Source organism: Hippocampus guttulatus, chromosome 11 (assembly GCF_054856545.1).
Source record: "Hippocampus guttulatus isolate MCC_2025c chromosome 11, RoL_Hgut_1.0, whole genome shotgun sequence".
NCBI classification, from domain to species: Eukaryota; Metazoa; Chordata; class Actinopteri; order Syngnathiformes; family Syngnathidae; genus Hippocampus; species Hippocampus guttulatus.
The window spans coordinates 13,499,762-13,519,345 of NC_141271.1; the positions used below are offsets into that span (position 1 = coordinate 13,499,762).

At 42.4% G+C, this 19,584-nt stretch overlaps 2 protein-coding genes across 4 annotated transcripts in view; one reads left to right on the forward strand and one right to left on the reverse strand.

Annotated features, from left to right (window-relative positions):
• Window positions 1–11,444, forward strand: part of gsk3ba (glycogen synthase kinase 3 beta, genome duplicate a) — a 27,941-nt gene extending 16,497 nt beyond the window's left edge. Inside the window, exons 4-11 of one of the 3 annotated variants that reach the window (XM_086123476.1) lie at window positions 3,248–3,358; window positions 3,654–3,784; window positions 3,867–3,973; window positions 4,052–4,149; window positions 4,232–4,339; window positions 5,567–5,753; window positions 6,449–6,547; window positions 7,208–11,444. In XM_086123476.1, the coding sequence (XP_085979602.1) occupies window positions 3,248–3,358; window positions 3,654–3,784; window positions 3,867–3,973; window positions 4,052–4,149; window positions 4,232–4,339; window positions 5,567–5,753; window positions 6,449–6,547; window positions 7,208–7,278 (912 nt within the window). In that variant the 3' untranslated portion in view covers window positions 7,279–11,444. Of the gene's footprint in view, window positions 1–3,247; window positions 3,359–3,653; window positions 3,785–3,866; window positions 3,974–4,051; window positions 4,150–4,231; window positions 4,340–5,539; window positions 5,754–6,448; window positions 6,548–7,207 lie in introns of all 3 variants that reach the window. The other 2 variants (XM_086123475.1, XM_086123477.1) reach the window with 2 other exon arrangements.
• cfap91 (cilia and flagella associated protein 91) lies at window positions 11,400–18,450 on the reverse strand. The gene is made up of 17 exons (XM_086123474.1): window positions 18,320–18,450; window positions 18,162–18,232; window positions 17,458–17,603; window positions 17,293–17,376; window positions 16,402–16,455; window positions 16,149–16,324; window positions 15,847–16,024; window positions 15,265–15,422; window positions 14,997–15,173; window positions 14,253–14,389; window positions 14,095–14,184; window positions 13,939–14,010; window positions 13,679–13,825; window positions 13,143–13,364; window positions 12,930–13,078; window positions 12,738–12,829; window positions 11,400–12,415 (listed from the first exon to the last, which is right to left on the reverse strand). The coding sequence occupies exons 1-17, from the start codon at window positions 18,399–18,401 to the stop codon at window positions 12,240–12,242; spliced, it is 2,211 nt and encodes a 736-aa protein (XP_085979600.1). The 5' UTR covers window positions 18,402–18,450; the 3' UTR covers window positions 11,400–12,239.
• Window positions 18,451–19,584: the final 1,134 nt, after the last annotated feature.

Here is a 19,584-nt window from a genome sequence, read left to right on the forward strand (position 1 = left end):
CCAAAGTTTTTAAAATCCTGTGTTTTACAGGCGTTGAATCTTGTTTCGAATTTTTGCAACAACAGAGTTGACCAGGTCAACTGACACTACAAATTCTACTCCCCGGGCTATGAGTAAACAGAATTGTGTTTGTATTGCAATGCCGTCAGATAAGATGCCGAAGAATAATCTTGTAAATACTCGGAAAAGTTTTTGACCTGGACCTTGGAAAATCCGTGTGAACCCTGTGTGTGAGCACGTGTTTAGGTGGTCTTATGTAACCGATACCATGCGATGTGCTCAACACACACTGCTTTGACCCTCTCACCACTTGAATATGGTTTGCACTAGTCATGGCATTTTGAATGTGACAGTGATTTGATTGTTTATTCATTTTTGCCATTGGATTAATAGGTTTTTGAAAGTAGTAAATAAATTCTGAACTGGTGTTTGTCATTAGCATTCTATTGAACACAATCATGCTGCCCAGGCGTCAAGTTGCTCCAGTGATTACGTAAATAGTTTGCTTAATGAAATTGCTCGCCATTTGTTATTTAGCGATCACGTGTCGATCGCGATACATATTGATATTAAAGTATCAGCCAACCCTTGTAGTCTTCAATGAACCTACCATGCATGTTTTTGGAATGTGGGAGAAAAGCGGAGTAGCCGGAAAAAAGCCACACAGGCCGGAAAATGGATTTGGTCTCACAACTAGAACTTTGAGGCCGATGTGCCAAACCAATTGTCCACTCCGAAATATAATCCATGAATAACACATACAAATACTCTATTAAATGATCTGGACTGTTTTGTTGGTCCTGATACACTTGATTGAATTTTTACCCCATTACTCCACTGGCCACTGTTGGTAATATTTGCTCGTTTTATGATGTAGCATACTTTATTTAAACTGTTTGTGTATGCTTTTGCTTCATCGTGCATGGTTTTTAGTATGCTTACCTGTGCTATTTGAGCAGACACGGATATGTGCAAATCTGCAATTGGTGTAGTTGGATGACGTCAAGCTCACATTAACAGGCTATATCTGATCTCTGTGCTCCTGCATTGGTATACATCCAACATGTATCACATTTAGAAGAGTCCCCATTCCGAAATGAAGATAGATGATTCCATGTTTTTTTTTCTCCCTCCCCGTTCTTCTATTTTCCCTGCTGTGATGCATATCCAAATTGTGCCACTTGGGAGATGACACTGAGATTGTGTCACTTGGCATTGCACACTGTAAGTCCAGAAGAAACCTGAGTATTAAGTTTAGACCGTAGCCCACCTTATTATATATATTTTTTGCTTGATCCACAATGTTAGATTGCCACCTACGTAATGTGTCATGTTTGGGATTCCACACAGCAATCACATTTATGAGCAGCTACGCCAGCCAACTGGCATCTGAATTACTGAACAGAGGCAGGCCAATCAGGTCGCCGCCTGGGTATAACCTGTTGGGATCCAGCCAAGGAAGTGGCTTTGTAGCCAGGCAGGAAGTGAGTCATCACTGTTGCTACGCTAAATATAGCTTGACTGGCAATAGCGGGAGGTAGGGTGGGCTCTCTAGTAGTGGCAAATGTTATCAACGGGTGTCTACAACACACACATACACGAAGTGAAATGGGGTGACTCCAGATTAATGTACAGCCGAAGCCACCAGAGGGCTGAAAGCCGTTTGGGTAATGATGCTCGTCATTGTGGTCCGGTCCTTTATTTCTATCTTTTTGGCCAAGAGAATCCCAGCTGGCAGTCCCCGTTAAAAAAGTACAGCATTGTGCTGACTCAAGTGTACCTTGTAGTTTGGGTGCGTCCCCTTTGACCATCTTTGAGAGTGAGTCAGTATCCAGAGACTTGCATAAAGACATTTCAACAAGTTAAGAATTGACGTCTGTATATATTTTTATTTTTAATTTTGATGGCAAAGTTTTCCCTTTGACTGAAAATGAATATCTGCTTCAAATATTGGTTATCGAACTCCTTGACGACTAATAATCACTGTCAATATCGGCCCTGAATAAAAAGTCCAGCTCTAATTTGATTGTTTTATACTTATGTCCTACAAGTGTTTTTCATACCAATAATGAATAAAATCATTATTATTAGTGCATGAGCATAGTTTAGTAAGAGTCGAATGGAACTCCAATGTAAGTCGATTACAACCCTGAAACAATACTGGACTGAGCATGGACCTGAATCTGTCAGGTTATCTCCTCGACCCCCTCCCCCCCATCCCACTGAGGTGTGAACATTTGCGAAGGTTAGCGAATGCGCGTTCACGTCAGGGTTCATCAGAGTTCATTTAAGGTCGCAAAATGTTTGCCGGCAGTTTGCTTTTTTTCATTGTCAAAAAGGACATTTTGAATGTATTCAAAATTCCCCTGCGGCAAATGATGCAACATTCGCTACTTTCGCACCGTGCAGATGTCATAATGAAAACAGATGTCATTTCCGCTTGTTACATTGTGCCGCCAATAAAACACAATATGTTCATGTCCCTCACCACAGGAATAATGTAATATTCAGGGTAATTATGGCTTTAATTCTCCATGAATCTCGGGTAGTAATAGACGAAGCTTGTTCTGTCTGGTTAGGTCGCCTTGTGAGGGAGGGAAAGGATAATTTTGGATAGGACAGGAGAGGAAGAGAGCAGGACAATGGTAGTGGGCCCGCCAGAGTGTGGTGGGAGTGGCTATGTAATTTCTGAACACCTGTAGGAATGGAGTGCAAGTGAGGAGACGGCCCAGGAAGTTGTCACGGTCGCAAGGGTTGCAAAAAAGCAAGAATTCAATGAGTAGTTCAGAGCCCCCAGTGCAGGCCAAGATCCATTCACAAGCGAAGGGAAAAGGAAGTAGTCCCAGAATAATACAGCGGCCCCTGTGTCCCTTCAGGGTCAGTCTGCTCCAGAGTAGAACGTGCGCAACCCCCGTGCTCTTCCATGGAGGAAATTATATCACTGTCTGCCGCCTCTTCTGGAATACAGGACGCTGTGACGCATGCGTGTGCGTTTCCTGCCCCTCGGGGGTAAACCGGCCACAATGGCCCCCTTCAGTTTGACTCTGGCCAAAACGTCGTTTACATCAGCTCTCAAGAAGCCATGAGCAATAGACAGAGAAAGGAAACACAGAGGCATTAAGTCGCATTTTGAGTGCCACTCGATGATGTAGATGTGCTTTCGAGTTATGTCTGATTTACAACTGTACTTTTTCCTTGAATGTTCTTTTTTTTTTAAATTATTATTATCTGTGTTCCTCACTAACAGAAAGATGAAGTGTACCTGAATTTGGTTCTGGATTACGTTCCTGAGACGGTTTACAGAGTGGCCAGACATTACAGCCGAGCCAAGCAGACTCTGCCCATGGTTTATGTCAAGGTACTGTATGTGATGTCTCAATACCACGACAAAAATGACGTTCAGTCGAAGTCCAAAATCTGCTTGGAATGGCCGCTTCAATTTGAGTACAACAAACCAATAAGAAAAAACATCTGATGTATAAGATCGCATGAACGCGAAAGAACGACAGCTTGCTCCACAGCAGTTACAAAATGACTGCGTTCTTAACAAGATTGCTCAAGACATACCAAATATATCGCTGAATGACGCAAGTTGAATCGTGAACACAACTTCAGCCTTCTATGCTTCATAATCTGTGTGTCTCTGTTTGCAGCTGTACATGTACCAGCTCTTCAGAAGTCTGGCATACATCCATTCGTTCGGGATCTGCCATCGGGACATCAAGCCTCAGAACTTGCTCCTGGATCCCGAGACGGCTGTGCTGAAACTCTGCGACTTTGGCAGGTGAGACGCCGCATACGCCCGACCGCGGGGATCCTCACGCTGGCAGAATAATACGGCGGTCCGTTTTGTTTTCGCCGTTTAGTGCCAAGCAGCTTGTTCGTGGCGAGCCCAACGTGTCCTACATCTGCTCTCGTTACTATCGAGCTCCCGAGCTCATCTTTGGGGCCACCGATTACACCTCCAGCATAGGTAAGCTTGATCCCTCCTGTTGCCGTTTTTCCACTGATGTGCTTTTGTGAATAAAACAGAATTTGATCTTCTCTTCAGATGTCTGGTCAGCAGGCTGTGTGCTTGCAGAGCTGTTGCTCGGACAACCAATCTTCCCCGGTGACAGCGGAGTCGATCAGTTGGTTGAAATTATCAAGGTAAGGCAACTCGAGAAGAGTTAAAAGTCGCCGTCCAGCAGTCCAGTTCTTGTCACTGAGCTTTTTCACCTGTTCACTCCAGGTTCTCGGCACCCCAACCCGGGAGCAGATCCGCGAGATGAACCCCAATTACACAGAGTTCAAATTCCCCCAGATCAAGGCCCATCCTTGGACTAAGGTGAGTCAACAGGTACAGGAGCCCTTTTTATTCTCTTAATATACCACTTCATGCATGTGTGATGTCATTGCAGTCAATGTGGGGCGGCTTGGTTGTGCTCGTGCTAGTTGCAATTCGGACATGAATATCGGAATTTACTGGATCTGGTCAGCAGGGTAGTGTGAACCGCGCCATGGGATCCCTTCCGGGCTGGAGCTGGTAACCAACGGTCTTATTTTTCAAAATTGGGATTGACTTTGACCCCAATTCAGCTGAAAGCGTGTTCATTGAATTTAAGTGGTTAATTTGAGGGTGGCCCGGTGGTTAGCGTGTCGACCTCATAGTGCAGAGGTCCGGGTTCAATTCAAGCTCCGGCCTCCCTGTGTGGAGTTTGCCTGTTCTCCCCGGGCTTGCGTGGGTTTTCTCCGGGTACTCCGGTTTCCTCTCACATTGCATGGCAGGCTGATCGAACACTCAAAATTGTCCCTAGGTGGGAGTGTGAGCGCGGATGGTTGTTCGTCTCTGTGTGCCTTGCTATTGGCTGGCAACCGGTTCAGGGTGTCCCCCGCCTACTGCCCGAAAACGGCTGGGAGAGGCTCCAGCACACCCCGCGACACTTGTGATGGTTAATTTGAGATGTTTTCCAATCTGACGATATGCGATTGACTGAACCGTGTTTATACTTTGGAGTACAATTTCGCCCCGTTCAACATAGACATCACACAACGTAGCTAAATGCAATCAAAGAAATAACCACAAGTGCCGAGAATTTCTCGGCGATCCTGGCTCAAAACTTAACTCAAAGTACCACCACCATGAAAAAACAGTAGTGTAGCAGGCCCACGTGTTATCAATAACAAGACAGATTCCCGAATAGTATATTTAATATCTTTGTAAGCCACTGTAACATTGCTTAAACATACTTGGGGGAGGGGGGCAACTGAAATAACGAATCAATTAAAATGTATTGCACAATAATTTTAAATTGAACTGAGTAAATGTTTAGAAAACATAGTTCTTCACGCGTAAATTTGATGGTACAACTTTACTGTTCTCAGGCAGTGATTCTTTCACGTCTCACTCGAGGGAACCCGCGTGCCGCACTTTTGAGAATCACCGCTCTCGTTCAACTGCCGCCTCATATTGCCTCGCCATGCTGTGTTTTGTGCCCATGAAACAGAAATATGCCGTGTATGTTGTGTTTCTTGACTTGTGTGTGTGATCACTGTACAGACGTCTGTGTGTGCGATGGGTGTGCAGGTGTTCCGGCCGCGTACGCCCCCGGAGGCCATCGCTCTGTGCTCGCGCCTGCTGGAGTACACGCCCACCGCCCGCCTCACGCCCCTCGAGGCCTGCGCGCACTCTTTTTTCGACGAGCTGCGCGACCCCAACGTCAAGCTGCCCAATGGGCGTGAGAAGCCCTCGCTCTTCAATTTCACTACCCAAGGTCGGGCACTTGAACAACTTTCTTACCATCGCGACCAAATAGTACTGCAGGACCTAAAAATGCTTCGATCTCATAATACCGGGCGGGCTTTAACTTCGGTTACATGCAGTGTACAAAATACATGGCATTAGCTTTAAAGCATAATTGCATATGTGAACATTTTTTTTGCAAAACAACAAACAATAAATTCAACAAACAAGTTACGCCAGTTGCCGCATGGCAACCCTTGCGGATTACCTTGGCCTGGATAAGATAAGATATCCTTTATTTGTCCCGCAATGGGGAAATTACAATCAGAATTCAGAAAGGAAAAACGCTGGGTAGGGAGAGGGGAAAAAAACACGCTTGAACTATCCTCTTCCGAGGATAAAAAAAGACCCTAGCACATAAATAAGCATATGACAGTTACAACAAGTCACAAGACATAACATGTAATAAGGGGGAGGATGAATGGGAAGGGGGGAGGGGGGTAACCGCGACGCAGCCGAAAATGACCAGCCGCACGGTCCACCGTTGCGCTCCGCATTATCGAACCACGTCACGGGGGAAAAAGAATCGGAGCGATGAAGACGGTGATAACAAGGATGTGTATGCGCGTGTGGTTGACTACGAATCCACCGAGACAAACGAACGCAGACATTAGTGTTAATAAGCGAAAAGCTGCTGTAATATGCTTTTTTTCTGTCTTTTGTCAGAGTTGTCCAGTAATCCGTCTTTGGCCTCCATACTCATCCCCGCCCATGCTCGCAGTCAGGCTGCCGCTTGCACCCCAACCAACGTCTCTGCCACCACCGGTAGGAGCCACGCTGTCCCTCACCCACTTCATTTCTCAACTTTGAACGTTTTCACCGACAAAACGGAAACCGAACCAAAAGTTTCAAAAAGTTCTGTTGTACTTTAAACACGTCCATTTCCTTGATCTGAAATTGTGTACTTAAATGAACAATTTATTTATTCGAAAAAAAAATCTTTTTTTTTCACAGTCTCTTCCACTTTTCAGATAAGCTCTCCAATTATTCTTTTTTTTTTTACTCAGTTTTGTTTGCTTGTGTGCTAACTTTTATTTTTTGCTGCTGTTGAATTCGCCTTTCGCCACATGAACAAACGGCGACTGTACCTGATTTTCAAAATAAAGCCTCTTTCAAACTCCATCGTCTATGTGGCCTGTTACCAAATGGCCTAAGTAATTGTGTAGGTTTGTGGCCTGGTGGTGAGCAGTGTGTACGGGGCTTTTGAGTCTCATTCCTCTTCCCATTGTCGAGAATTTTCCTTCTTTTGAAATAAGTGTTGCAAAGAAGTACGAAATAGAAAAACACCACATGTATGCTTTCATGGTTCGGATAATGGACGGATGGATGGTTGCTGAACTGAGAGCTTGCATGATGTCATTCGTGCCAGTGGTCCAAACGAGTTTTCCTGAAAATGTTGACAACATGGCCACCTTGTGTCCACAGATGGCAGCAGCACAGAGCGAGCCCCTAACACCACCAGCGCCTCGGCTTCCGCCTCCAACTCCACTTCCTGAGCACCCTTCCTCTCCCGACCGGTCTCATACCCCCAGCCTGCGGCCTCCACATTGTTGTCCCGGGTAGCACAGCCTGGCTACAACCACAAATGAAAATCTGCCTTTGACCTCCCCTGCAAACCCCCTTCACAGACCCTTCATCCAGCTGTCGGTTGTCTCTGAGTAGGCGGGGCGACGGCCCAGGGAAACAGGTGTGTGAACTTAAGATAAACGTACACTTTATTGTACACAGAAAGCCTCGTCTCTTGATGTTTTCAAGGATGATTGTAAAAAAGAAAAAGAAATTGTCACACTTGCCCCCCCAATCCCCTTCACATCACCCCGTTTTTCAGAACCCTTACCGGCCCAATTCTTCTTCATGTTTTTTCCTCCTGTACAATGCATGGCCTGAGAATGGTTAGGGAATGTGGCTGTCGGTGTTGGGCGGAGTCAAAGCATGAGGCTTGTGCAAACGCACACACACACACACACACACACACACACACACACACACACACGCACACACGGATGCATGTGCAAAAAAGCAAATCCAGATGGGAATTTTCTTTTCCCTTAGCCAGGGCTTGTTTTTAACACGCTTCGCAAGCCGTTTTACTCAACTTTGTTTTAAAATATTTTTCTACCCCCCCAACCCTCATTATTATTATTTTTATGTCGGATGTGACATGTTTATCTGGTCCTGTGTGCTTGTACAATATATACATACAAAAAAAAATCGCATTACATACACAATTTATATATTACTTTTCCTTCTGTATAAAAAGTATATATAGATATATGTATATTAACTACTATGGTTCAGAAGTCTGTTAATGGGTGAGTTCATATACATCGCGAGTGGCTGCAATATTTGCTGCTGACAACAACAACAAAAAAAAAAGAAGTGGATCACCTTTTTCTTTCCCCTGCTTTTGCTGGAATGTACTAAAATTTCAGCATCCCTTTTCCCCCGTTCTCCATTTGTCATCTTTATTGAAGCTGTGGATTAGGGTGGGGAACCTCTGTCCATATACAGCCTGCCATGCTGTTCAATAAACATCCAAATTCAGTGTCAGTGTCATGAAAAGTGCTTAATAATATATATGAGGAATTTTTTGTGGCCTTCAAAGGACAAATTTCAAATGGGACCTTTTTGCACAAACAGAAAGGGCAGCTGATTGAAAAAATGACAATGGGTTATCTGAAGAGAATCTAAAATGGCCCCTGATCGGAAAACCTAAAATGGCAGCTCATTGGACAAATTTAAACGGCGTCTTAGAGGAAAAACTAAAATGGTCCCCACCCTTCTCTTTTATAACCACTAAGCTATCCTACCGCCTTTGCTCAAGTTCATCGTAGCGTCTTATTGCTAACAGATAATGCTCACGACAGACAAAAAAAAAAAAAAGGAAAAAAGCTGAAATTGTACATACAATATAAATGCTCCTCACCAAAAGTCATTTTTATGTTGGTTTCTTTTTGTGTGTTATGTACATACGCAGACCCATGTACTGTTTAACAAAAAGTAAAAAAAATAATTAAAAAAAACCCCGGCAGAATCAGGGCAAATGTTGATCGGTTGATGGATAATATTTTCAATGCTCTTTATCCAGCCATATGTCCGATGTTGACCTGTACAGTACAGTAGATCTTCTTGTAATGACAACTAGTCATGTATAGTGTAACGATAGTTTGGAGTGCCTTTGCTTTCATACACCTTCGCCTTGTCGCCACCCCTCCTGTAATCGTGACTCGCCATCTTTTCCCCTTTGGTGCTGTTGAAATCCCCCCATTGCCCACGCGCGCACACACACACCCTTAATTGTAATATAGTAGGTTGTTGATGGACTGTTAAGAGTAAGGATCGTTTCCTTTTGAGTGTTTATTTGACTAGGTAGTCTAGTTTTATCCAGGAGACGCGCGCGCAAGCAGGCAGCACCGCAGTAGTCCACATACACGGACAGACCTCAAATGAAGTTTTTGACAAAAAAAAAAAGAAAAAGAGAGACTGTACATATTGTGAAGTGCAGTACAGTATGACGGGGGAGTATTAGGGCCACACCGATAGCAGCAAAATAAAGTGGAAATGTTGCTAGGACAAAGTTTTAATGTTATACGAGAAATGTCCAGACAAAAATGGGATAAGGATTGAAAAAAAACATTTTCTGAAAGTACAGGACAATATTGTGTTTGTACATGCGAGGGTCCACGTGAAAGAAAGAAAAAAAAGAGAGAATTTATTAATAAAGTTAAAATAGACTTTGATAAAAAAAAAGGCTGGAGTAATGTGAAATTATCATATTACGAGAAAAAGCTTGACGTTGAAACTTGAGCTCAAAGTGACGAGTTGTGACGATGTTATGGTTTCAGTACGAATTTCACACAGAAATTCAATCTAAAAAATGGGATTTAATCCTTGGGACACTGCAACTTTTTTGTCTTATTCGGCCATTTCTCGTAAGTAATAATAATTCCCCCCAGAAAATTTGACTTTATTCCCGTAAACAAGTTGAAACAAATGATTGTATTCATGATCGTTCAATTACAACATTTTGACTTGAGTTCCGGTCCTCGCAACATTATTCTCCTATTCCAAACTTTTCACTAAAACAGAAACCTTCTTTAATGCCTTAAATCTCATATTCCACATTTATTTATCATAACACTGCACCTTTTCCCTTGTTCTTATTCTCGTATTGTTTTGTCTTTCTCAAAAAAACCCCCAACTTAATTCTAATATTACTTTTGAAGGAAAAGTTGGAACATTGAAGTAATGAAGATAACAAATTCATCTGTGACACTACACCTTTATACTTGTATCATCTCAACTTTTTTCCCCTTGTAACGTGAAAGCGTTTTTCTTGTATTATTACAACTTAACTCCCATAATATTCCACCTTTTTATTGCATTTTATCATCCTCATTGTGACTTATTCTCGGTATATTACGACGTTCGGTAGAAAAAAAAAGATCTTCCAGTGAGAAAGGAAAAGTTGTAAAATTAGAAGAATTGAGATGACAACTTTAGGTTTAGGAGTACGACTGTTCTAATCGTCAAACATTGTCTTTACACTCGTATCACTATGACTTTATTCACAAACCGTTAAAATGTTTAAAAAAAAAACAATACTTGCTTGAGATATCACTTCCAACAGATAAAAAGTTATGAAATTGCAATTGAGCTGAGACGGCAGCTTCATTGAAATAGCATTTCTCCTTCTTTGCTCTTAACCACTTAATTCTTCAATATTACGTGACGACGTTAGTCTCGTGTCATTGCAATCTTTACTCGCAATTTTGTTCTCGTATCATTTATTTTTTGGGAGGCGCCTGGGGGGGGGCGTTATTATACACATACTATTACTATTCGAAGTCGAACATTGTACAACTTTGTAACATTACACTTTTATTTCTGGAGTATTTTGTAACTCCATTGTTAAAATATTGGGCCTATCCTTGGAATGTCACAACTGTTTATGTGCAATACTTTATTCTTATATCGATGCAACTTCATTCTCACAATAGTCCCAACATTATTTTCACAAGATTACAAGTATAGCCACTTAATTATCAAAAATGTACATCTTCTCATAACATTATGACTTTTGTCACGGAAATGCCCCCCTAATTTGTGGCCCTAGCAGTCCTCATGTTGGTTGTTGGAGGTAGTAACGTGGAGTTGTTTTCCTTTTATTGTATGTCTGACATCTTAGTCCAGTATTCAGTAGCACCTAAGGGTTCGAGTCATGTGACATCTCCGCCGCTTCCTGCTCGCTGTAATTTTGCATCCAAACATGTTGCATCCTTCCACAACCTACCAAATTCCCCTCTCCAAAACGCGTACTTCAAAAAACAAAACAAAAACCCACACCACAAAGGGTGCCAAAAAAATATATAAAAAGTAAAGTGGAGATGCTCGTGTTTCAAGGTAGCGTAGCACAATGTGCTAACCGGGTTTAAGAAAAGAGAATTGTTGAAGATTATTTAAAAAAAAAAATCCCATTATAACAGTACTACTACTTGAATGACTCTGTGACTGAACATTTTTATTTTATTTGTTTTTCTTTTGTTCTGTGAAGATATGCTAAATGTGCACCTCTGTAAATATTCCTTCTGCGTGCTCTGAGGAATAGCTCCCTGGTACTGTAATTTGCATTAAATAAAGAGTAGGATAGCCTGGAAATTAACACATCTTGTCTTTTGTCTTTATTTTGCCAACAAGCCTTCATTCATTTCCTACAAACAGATACCTTTTTTTTTAATTACCTATGGAAATGATCCTAAAATCATTCCTTTTAAATGAAACAAACACAGTTAAATTAGATATTAAGAATACAAATTAAAAACAAAAGGAAATGACCGAAAAATCGATTGCATCTTTGAAATTGAAAACAAATAACAAAAAAAAACATGGTTATAAAACTGCAAAATGTTTTTATTCAAACCACTCGTTGAATTTGTTGGCGATTGTTGATGGTGATGCTACACTTAACTATTCCTTTTACACTTTGCATGATAGGCAAAACAAATAAGAATCTACTCAAACCATAAAATAACTGCTGTAAAAAAGTAAATAAGTGTCATAAGGAGCGAAAGGAAGCCAAATATGTTTGCAGATTTTTTTCTAATTGACATTTTGTGCACAAATATTGTACTACTTATGGATTACTTGCTCCATTTGTAACTTCCCATTTTATTTCAAACATTTGACATGACTTGTCCCATTGTGAATCTGTTTGAGGGCACTCTTGAGTTTCTCAGGTGAAAAGTGAAAGCGGCGCTAGTGGAAAGAAGCCTCGGAAAACAGTAGGTCCAATTAACCTGGTGAGTCAGTCATTTACCTTTCACGGTCGATTTTCTAGATTCGGTTAGCGTAGCCGTCAAAGTAGGCAAAGAAGGCGAAGTGCAGTGGCTCATATTCAGATCACCCTCAGCTTTTACGTTCATCCTAGATGATGTGATTTGGTTTTAGGCCACCGCGATTATTTGGCACTGCTGTGACCCGGGACCAGCATGTCATCCAGGAACTGCTGGGCGGCCACATCGGAGGGGCGGGTCACCTGCGGGGTGCCCATTGTGCTGGCCACGATCTGCGGCTTTGCGTTGCCCTCCACGATGCTGCGCACCGCCAGCAGGTGTCTGCGTTGCCTCTCGTGCACTAGGAGAGCGGGGGGAACAGCATGTCAAAGTAGCCATTTTGTTCATTTCACAAACGGCGCATATAAATTTGGGATTATAATCTTACATCTAAACATAAATTCACCATGAAGAAATGAGAACATTACTTGTACTTACTTCGAAACTGACTCAAAAATATATATTTTTTAACGAATCTATTGAATGGATTTCACTTATTAAACTACGGAAATAAACTTTTCGACCATATTCAGATTCTTTGAGGTGCACCTCTACATTCCTAACTTGAGTTGTGTTTCATTGTTTCGAAGTGTCTGCCAATATTCTCAATGATGGCAACAAACCTCTCTCCCTGACTCTGATCTTCTCCACCTCAGGAATGAGGAAGCCGTAGACCAACTCCGACACGATCTCCTCCGACTGAAGGTTGTTGCGGCTGCTTGCGCAAAAAAAAAGAATCGATTACATGTTTTTTTTTTCCGGTTGTTTTTTTGCAAACAGACATCTTTCCAGACGTGTTATCGAGAGTCTGTCACCTCTCCTCGATGGCGTAGGCGATGTCGTTGACCTCCTTGGCCACCCTGCGGATCTCCTCTCGGGCTTGCTGGTCTGCCGTGATTTCCATGGTGTCCAGGATGATGTCTTCAAAGTACAAGTCCACCGTCTCTTGGTGGACTTTGACCACCTACCACACACACGCACACTCGTGACACGATCCGTCTTGGCAGGACTTTCTCAAGTCGACGTACTTCTCGGAAGATCTGGTCGTCCTCCCTGCGGCGCCGTTCCTCCGCTTGCCTCCTGCCGCTCTCCTCGGCCTCGCGCCTCAGACGCTCCCGCTCGGCCAGCAGCGTGAAGGCGTGGATGCGGCGCTCCTCCTGCAGACGGATCAGCTCCTTGGAGAGGGTATCGAACACGTATTCCAGCTCGGCACCCACGGCGGCGGCGTGAAGGGCGTCCTCGCGGGACCTCTGCCAAGGAAGGAGAAACGGTTGTGGGTGGAAGAGGTACGCTGGGTGGAGTGAAGTATTGGGAGGAAGTGCTTGAGTCTAAAAGTGTAAAAATGTGTTATGGACACCCCCATAAAAAAGTTTAGAATTGCCTCGAGATGCCATGGACAACCCCCCCCCCCCCCCCCCACTGCTTTCTTACAGCTTTTTTGTGACACCACAATGCCATAAGATGGCGCCGAAGCACTACTTTTCTTGTAGAAACACTTAGAGAAGCAATTATTTGAATTTGCTATTTAAAGCCACCTGGTTTTTTTTTTTTTTTGTGGCAATACCTTGAGTCGCAGCTTGTCTCTCTCCTCTTTGAGGGCCACGACCATCTCTTTGTCGGCCTTCTGCATCTGCTGCTCCTCTGCTCGCAGGGCGTGTGCCGTCCTCATCTCCTTGATGAGGTCCAAGTGGTTCTCTTTGCTAGTGAATATCTGCATCGGTTGCGCGCGCGCGCACACACACACACACGTGCGCATAAAAGAGAGCTCAGCAACACAGCATGTGGATGAAGCCGCATTCAGTGTTGCGACATGCAAACAAACACCTCCGTTTGGATGGTCCTTCCCCTCAGCAGTTTCTGCAAATGGATAACTGCCAGCTCCTTCTCCTCTTCCCCCTAGAAAGTAACATGATAATTCAAATGTCAGACATAAGATGGTCACTTTTTCACGTGCGCATGTGTCAAGAGAAGCGAACTGGCCTCTGGCGGCCCCTCCACAGTGGGAGTGACAGGACGAGGAGCGGGCTTTTCCTTCTTGATGAGATATTTTGCCATCTCGTCGTTCAGATTCTACACAAACACGGATGATGATCAGGGACGTGTGGAGGCTTACATAAATGTACATTTCTTTTAATAACCTTGTACTTATCCAACAGAATGCTTCTTCTGCTCTCGGGGGGCTTGGTGACTTTGCTTGTTTTAAGTGTGTGTTTGGACTGTTTCTTCAGCTGCTTGAGAAGCTCTTGGGTGGGTCTCTGCATTCGATTCAGCAAGCCTGGTGATGACCGTTCAAAGCAATTTGTGCTTGGCTCAAAACAAAAACCTCACTGCAAATATCAACCCCCAAAAACTTTTTTTGCTAAGTTCACATTATAAAATAGTTGGATGCAGATTCTGGATTTGAATCGGATTTTAAAAATGAAGGCATTTGTGCTTAGATCAGATCAGACCAAACTACGCCAAATTGAAGCCAAATCCATTCTGATTTTTCATATCGCAACGGGAGCTGAAATTTAACCATTCACAACTTTGCATGGATCGTCTGTCCTGCAAAACGATTGGATCTGGTAGCTGTAGCAAATTTCCATGGGCTGCACTGGAGCTAAATATGAAATTTACTGAAATTGGTATACTCGTAATTTGTTGATGTTATGGCTGTATTACGAAAGGTTTTTAGATCGTGATCAAAATTCATTCATTCATGGATTGCAACAAGGCTCTCAGCAAAATTCAATCAGTTTAGTTTTTTCCCCCCCCCCAATTTTGCACTGTACAATGGGTTTAGCATCTGGATTAAGGCTCAAACTTGGGATCTGAATCAGTTTCAAGTACAATCGTCCCGTGGCTCAAACCAAAGCGACGCAAACATTTTCAATACACACCGTCGTATGTCTCCAGACGTTGAAATTCGTGACTTGCTGTTTTCTTGAGGGCGAAGGTGTCGCCGCATGCTCGCGAGGCGCACGTCAGGGAGGAGTACACAGTGTAGTCCTTACAAGTGCCCAGCTGCTTGATATTCTCCTCCATGTCCCTCCGCTTGGCCTCCAGCTTCCTCATTGCTGCATACACATTTTTTTGGGGCGACAGTGTTCACGGTGAAAGACAAGTTTGAACGGCACTCGTTTCACTGCTGCGATGCTCTTGTCTCACATCTCATGTGTTCCTTGTCCACCTTGTTGAGCTTGTTCTCCTTTTCCTTGAGCAGCTTGGAGTAGATGTGGTTGAGTCGGTCTTTGGTCAAGGCCACCTGGGCCTCGTCCTTCTGCTGCAGTATCTCCTCCAGCACGGCCAGACGAGCGTCCTGCAACCTGCAGATGACAAATGCGCTGAGTCCGAGATGGCTAATGGCAGTTTATTAAAACAAAAAACAAAAAAAAGTTTGTTGGTTAAAAACTAATCAAATCAGTTGAAACATATTTGCAAAATACAAACAAATAAACATGCTAATTTCACCATTATTAAATGAATGTAAAGTGTTACCGTGGGTTGTGTGGATGGAATATTTGGAAATTTACAGTCGATATATAGTTTGCCATCTGATACGCTGGGTTCCCCTTCATACAATCATCGAAGGGTGGTGGATGGATGCAAGAATCTTTTTTAGGGGCCACCACAATAATCAGAATTCCAAAATATTATTTAAAAAAAACAATTATTATAAACAAGAAATTGCCTTTAAATAATAATTTTAAAAAATAAGGTATTGGAAATCAGTCAATAAAAAGCCATTACTTCTGTATTTTTCCTTCTCTGAAGGCCCACTCTTTAGCTTCCATTTCCTCCATCATCCGCCTCCTTTTGCGCAGAAGATTTGGGTCGTTGAGTGCAGGAAGCCTCGCCTCCCAGACCCGTCTAGCGCGCGCCCTCTCGATCATCTCCACTTCTTCAATACTTGCGGGCAGGCCTCGCTCTGACGGCAAAGGGTGCCTTATTACTGCGGGGCTGAATACAGTCTGATACATCGAAGGAATGGCTCTAAAGCAGGCATGGGCAACATAAATGATGGAGGGTGACACGGTTTGGTGCGCGTATACCCCAGGTGAAAGAAGCCACCGCCAGCAGCTCCGAAGGGGTGGTTCCGGTGTGTAGCAAATAGTCCGGGGTATACGGGTCCGTCTGTGCTTCGCTCTCCCTGTAGTCTGTTTGCACTGCCACAGTGAAATGGGTGGGAACGCCCCCAGCATGTCTGCCAGTGGCTTCTAACTCCTCTCTGATGAGGGTGGAAAAGAGGAAACTCCTCACAAAAGATCAAATCAATAAAAATAACAGCGTGCGTGTTGAACTTACTGATAACTATTACGATTCACATCCAAGGGAATCTGTTGCACATATGGAAGAGGCCTGGAAGAAGCACAATGGAGTTCCGCAGAGAGAAACATGATCAGTCCTTTTTCTGAGGTTTCATCATGGTCCACTTCAAGTGTGCATTGCACATTCACTGGTCACTTTATTACGTACATGACTAAGAAATGACTTTCGACTTCTTTCCTGTTCCGGGTCCCCTGAGCGGATTACGCACATGATTTGCACAACGAATCTTTAAAAAAAAAAACATTATTTATTGAGGGTGCAGGAAAAAAATCAATTCAAGGAAGAATCTTGAATGTAAGCCTTGGCGAGTTTTAATCGATTCACGCGCCTCAAATGTGTATATTTTTTTACAAAACATATATTTACCCTTGGTCTATGTGGCTTAACCTTGCGGCTTATGTACAGGAAGCCAGGCGCTTGAGCAATGGAGGCTATTAACAACGTTCAGTTATATTTTTAATGATTTTCTAACAATGTCAGTGGATATCTATTTAGATGGCACTCTCTGTTCAACGTAGGGCCAAAAGCCATTTTTAAGCCCTTTTCTTCAAAGCAACAGTGCCATCCAGATGAGTCAAAAAAATAGAACTGGTTCGTGAAGCATCTTGAAGCTTCATTTCCCCATCACGAAGCAGAGCACATGTACAACCATTGCAAATCCACAATAATTAACAGAATATTGTTTAATTAATACCTCTCTAACAGACTAATTTGTCTTTTTTTTAATGGAGCATCATTATCTTTGTGAAAGCAGAAGTTCTGATATCGCTCTTGTCATGGAACCTATTAGGTTGTGAACGCGTACTTGATGAAATGGCCAGTGAATGTATGTTACATTTGGAGTTTCTGAGAGAGCAAAGTTCAAACCTTTTAAAATATTTCCAGCGATCAGCTCCACTCGGCTGACTTGTTTCTCTTTTTTTCATCATGGGCTGAATATTTGGAATAAATCTGTCAGTGAAGACAATCATGAATGACACCTGACTTTTAACGGTAAAATACAATGTGCGTATCTGTGTATGTTTGTGTTACCCAGCCAGTTGCTGTAGGGCCTGCTGTCGTTGTTCTGCGTTGCCCCGCCAGCGACGGTCCACAGAATCTGGCAGTGGATCGGAGGGGTCCAGACGAAAGGTGACCCTTGCATTGTTGAACATGGTTTCAAACTCGGGCAATTTTCTCTGTGTATAAACATAGAACAGATGGAGTCATCTATGATGGTTCTCCTAAGTCGGGGAAGAGTTCATTAGGAGTGTAAAGATAACTGTACTTCTGCAATATCGTGTCAATAATAAATAATTACAGCATATGACTTAAAATAATACAAATATGAAAATTATTATTATTATTCATGTAAATACTGAGAAAATATCCACAAAATTACATGAGGTAAAAAAATCGACACCAACAAATGAATACAATCTGAAGGGGAAAGCATGTGAAATAATGATAATCATAACCACATCATAACTCCTTTTGTTTTTAAAGAAGAATCTTTTTGTTGTTGGAATTTCTTCATTTTATGTTTTGTGTTTGATCTTTAGGTGCACCTATTTGTTGCTGCTTTTTTAAAGTGGTCTATAAATAAGGAGACGTTGAGAAATGTATAAAATGAATATGATAAAATCATTGCAAGTGAGACACCGTTTTTAAAAATAATTGTATTTCAAAAAATGGGAGTGAGGAATGATTCTGTGGAGATATTTACTATTTATTAATAACTAGTGCCGTTTACTTACAACTCGCTCCTTAAAACTCTTATAACTGGACTTGACATGGTCGACTTCCGAAGAAACGAAGTATATCGGCTCTGCGGGACAAATGTGACATTTATTACAACTAGGAATCCTACGTCCCCCAAACGAGCTAGCTAGCAAAATAAACGTACGTGACTTACCATACAAGTAATCATATAGACGCTCTCGTTTCACAACTCTGGCGTCAATCGGCTTGGGAATGGTATGCGTGACAGTTGTCATTTTAAATATTAAGTTTACCAACAAATACTCGCAACTGGCGTTTGCCGCAAACGGCTCTAGTGTAGTCTCAATGTGAAGTAGTGTTTTTAGGAGTACACGCTTCACAATAGTTTACGTCCTCTATGACGTCACTAGCCTTGGGAAAATGTATGCATCACATGTAAATATGTCAAATATGTCATGTCTTGTGTCAAATCGTGTAAAGCTATTTTTAGACACGTGCTTCTTTATTTTGCCATGTGAGAACAAAGAGTTTCTTTTCGTGCACGGTGCATCCTGAGATAGCAACGACTAGCGCATCTTCGCTGTAACCATGGAAACTGTAAACTTGAACAAAAAACAACCAAAAAATGGGTTGCGTTTGAATTGGCACCATGCAAAGGCAATTCGAAAAATTCTTCATCAAAGTGAGATGAAACATGTCGCATGACTTTCATTTCTGAATTGAGATGTGCGTTTTTACTCGAAAAGAAAGCTGTCATTTCCAAAGAACGTCATAGAGGGTGCTACAACTACAACTACCAAAATGCACTTCGGCAAAGGCTAACCAATCAAACGTTTCTTGGTTGTTAAATAGAAAATGATTAAAACCTAAAACAACTTTGAAAAGATTTAAAAAAAAAACATATTTCCAATAAAATATAGTCAGTCTGTGTCATTGAGGTCTGACATTCCTTTATAGATTGGGAAATGAAAAATTAACAACTGAAAAATACGTCAAGGCAATTGTGCTTTCTGTTTTGTTATCTACCAGAACATATTGCATTACCCTTAAGTTCATTTTGACATCAACAGGATGTCCGTCTTATCGAAGTGCACACACTCCTATAAGCTCAACTCAATTCAACTGTATTTATAGAGCACTTTCAAACAGCCATCACTGCATACAAAGTGCTGTACAAGCGTGTCCATGTTGTATCAGTCAAATATATCTCAACTTGAAACACGCCTATTTTTGGCCCAGGGGAAATTACGCTGACCTAAGCAGCTGAAAAGCTATGATGTCTTGCGAAACAAGAATGCCAGCTCACAGTCAGCTGAAGCGCTGAAGGCTCAAAATTAGGAAGATGTGCGGTTAATATTAAATCTCAACAGAGGAAAGAAAAAATAGATGCCTTTTGTCATTTTGACTGGTATGAAAAGACTTTTCCAGTGCCCTTCTCTCACTTCTTGCTGCACAGAA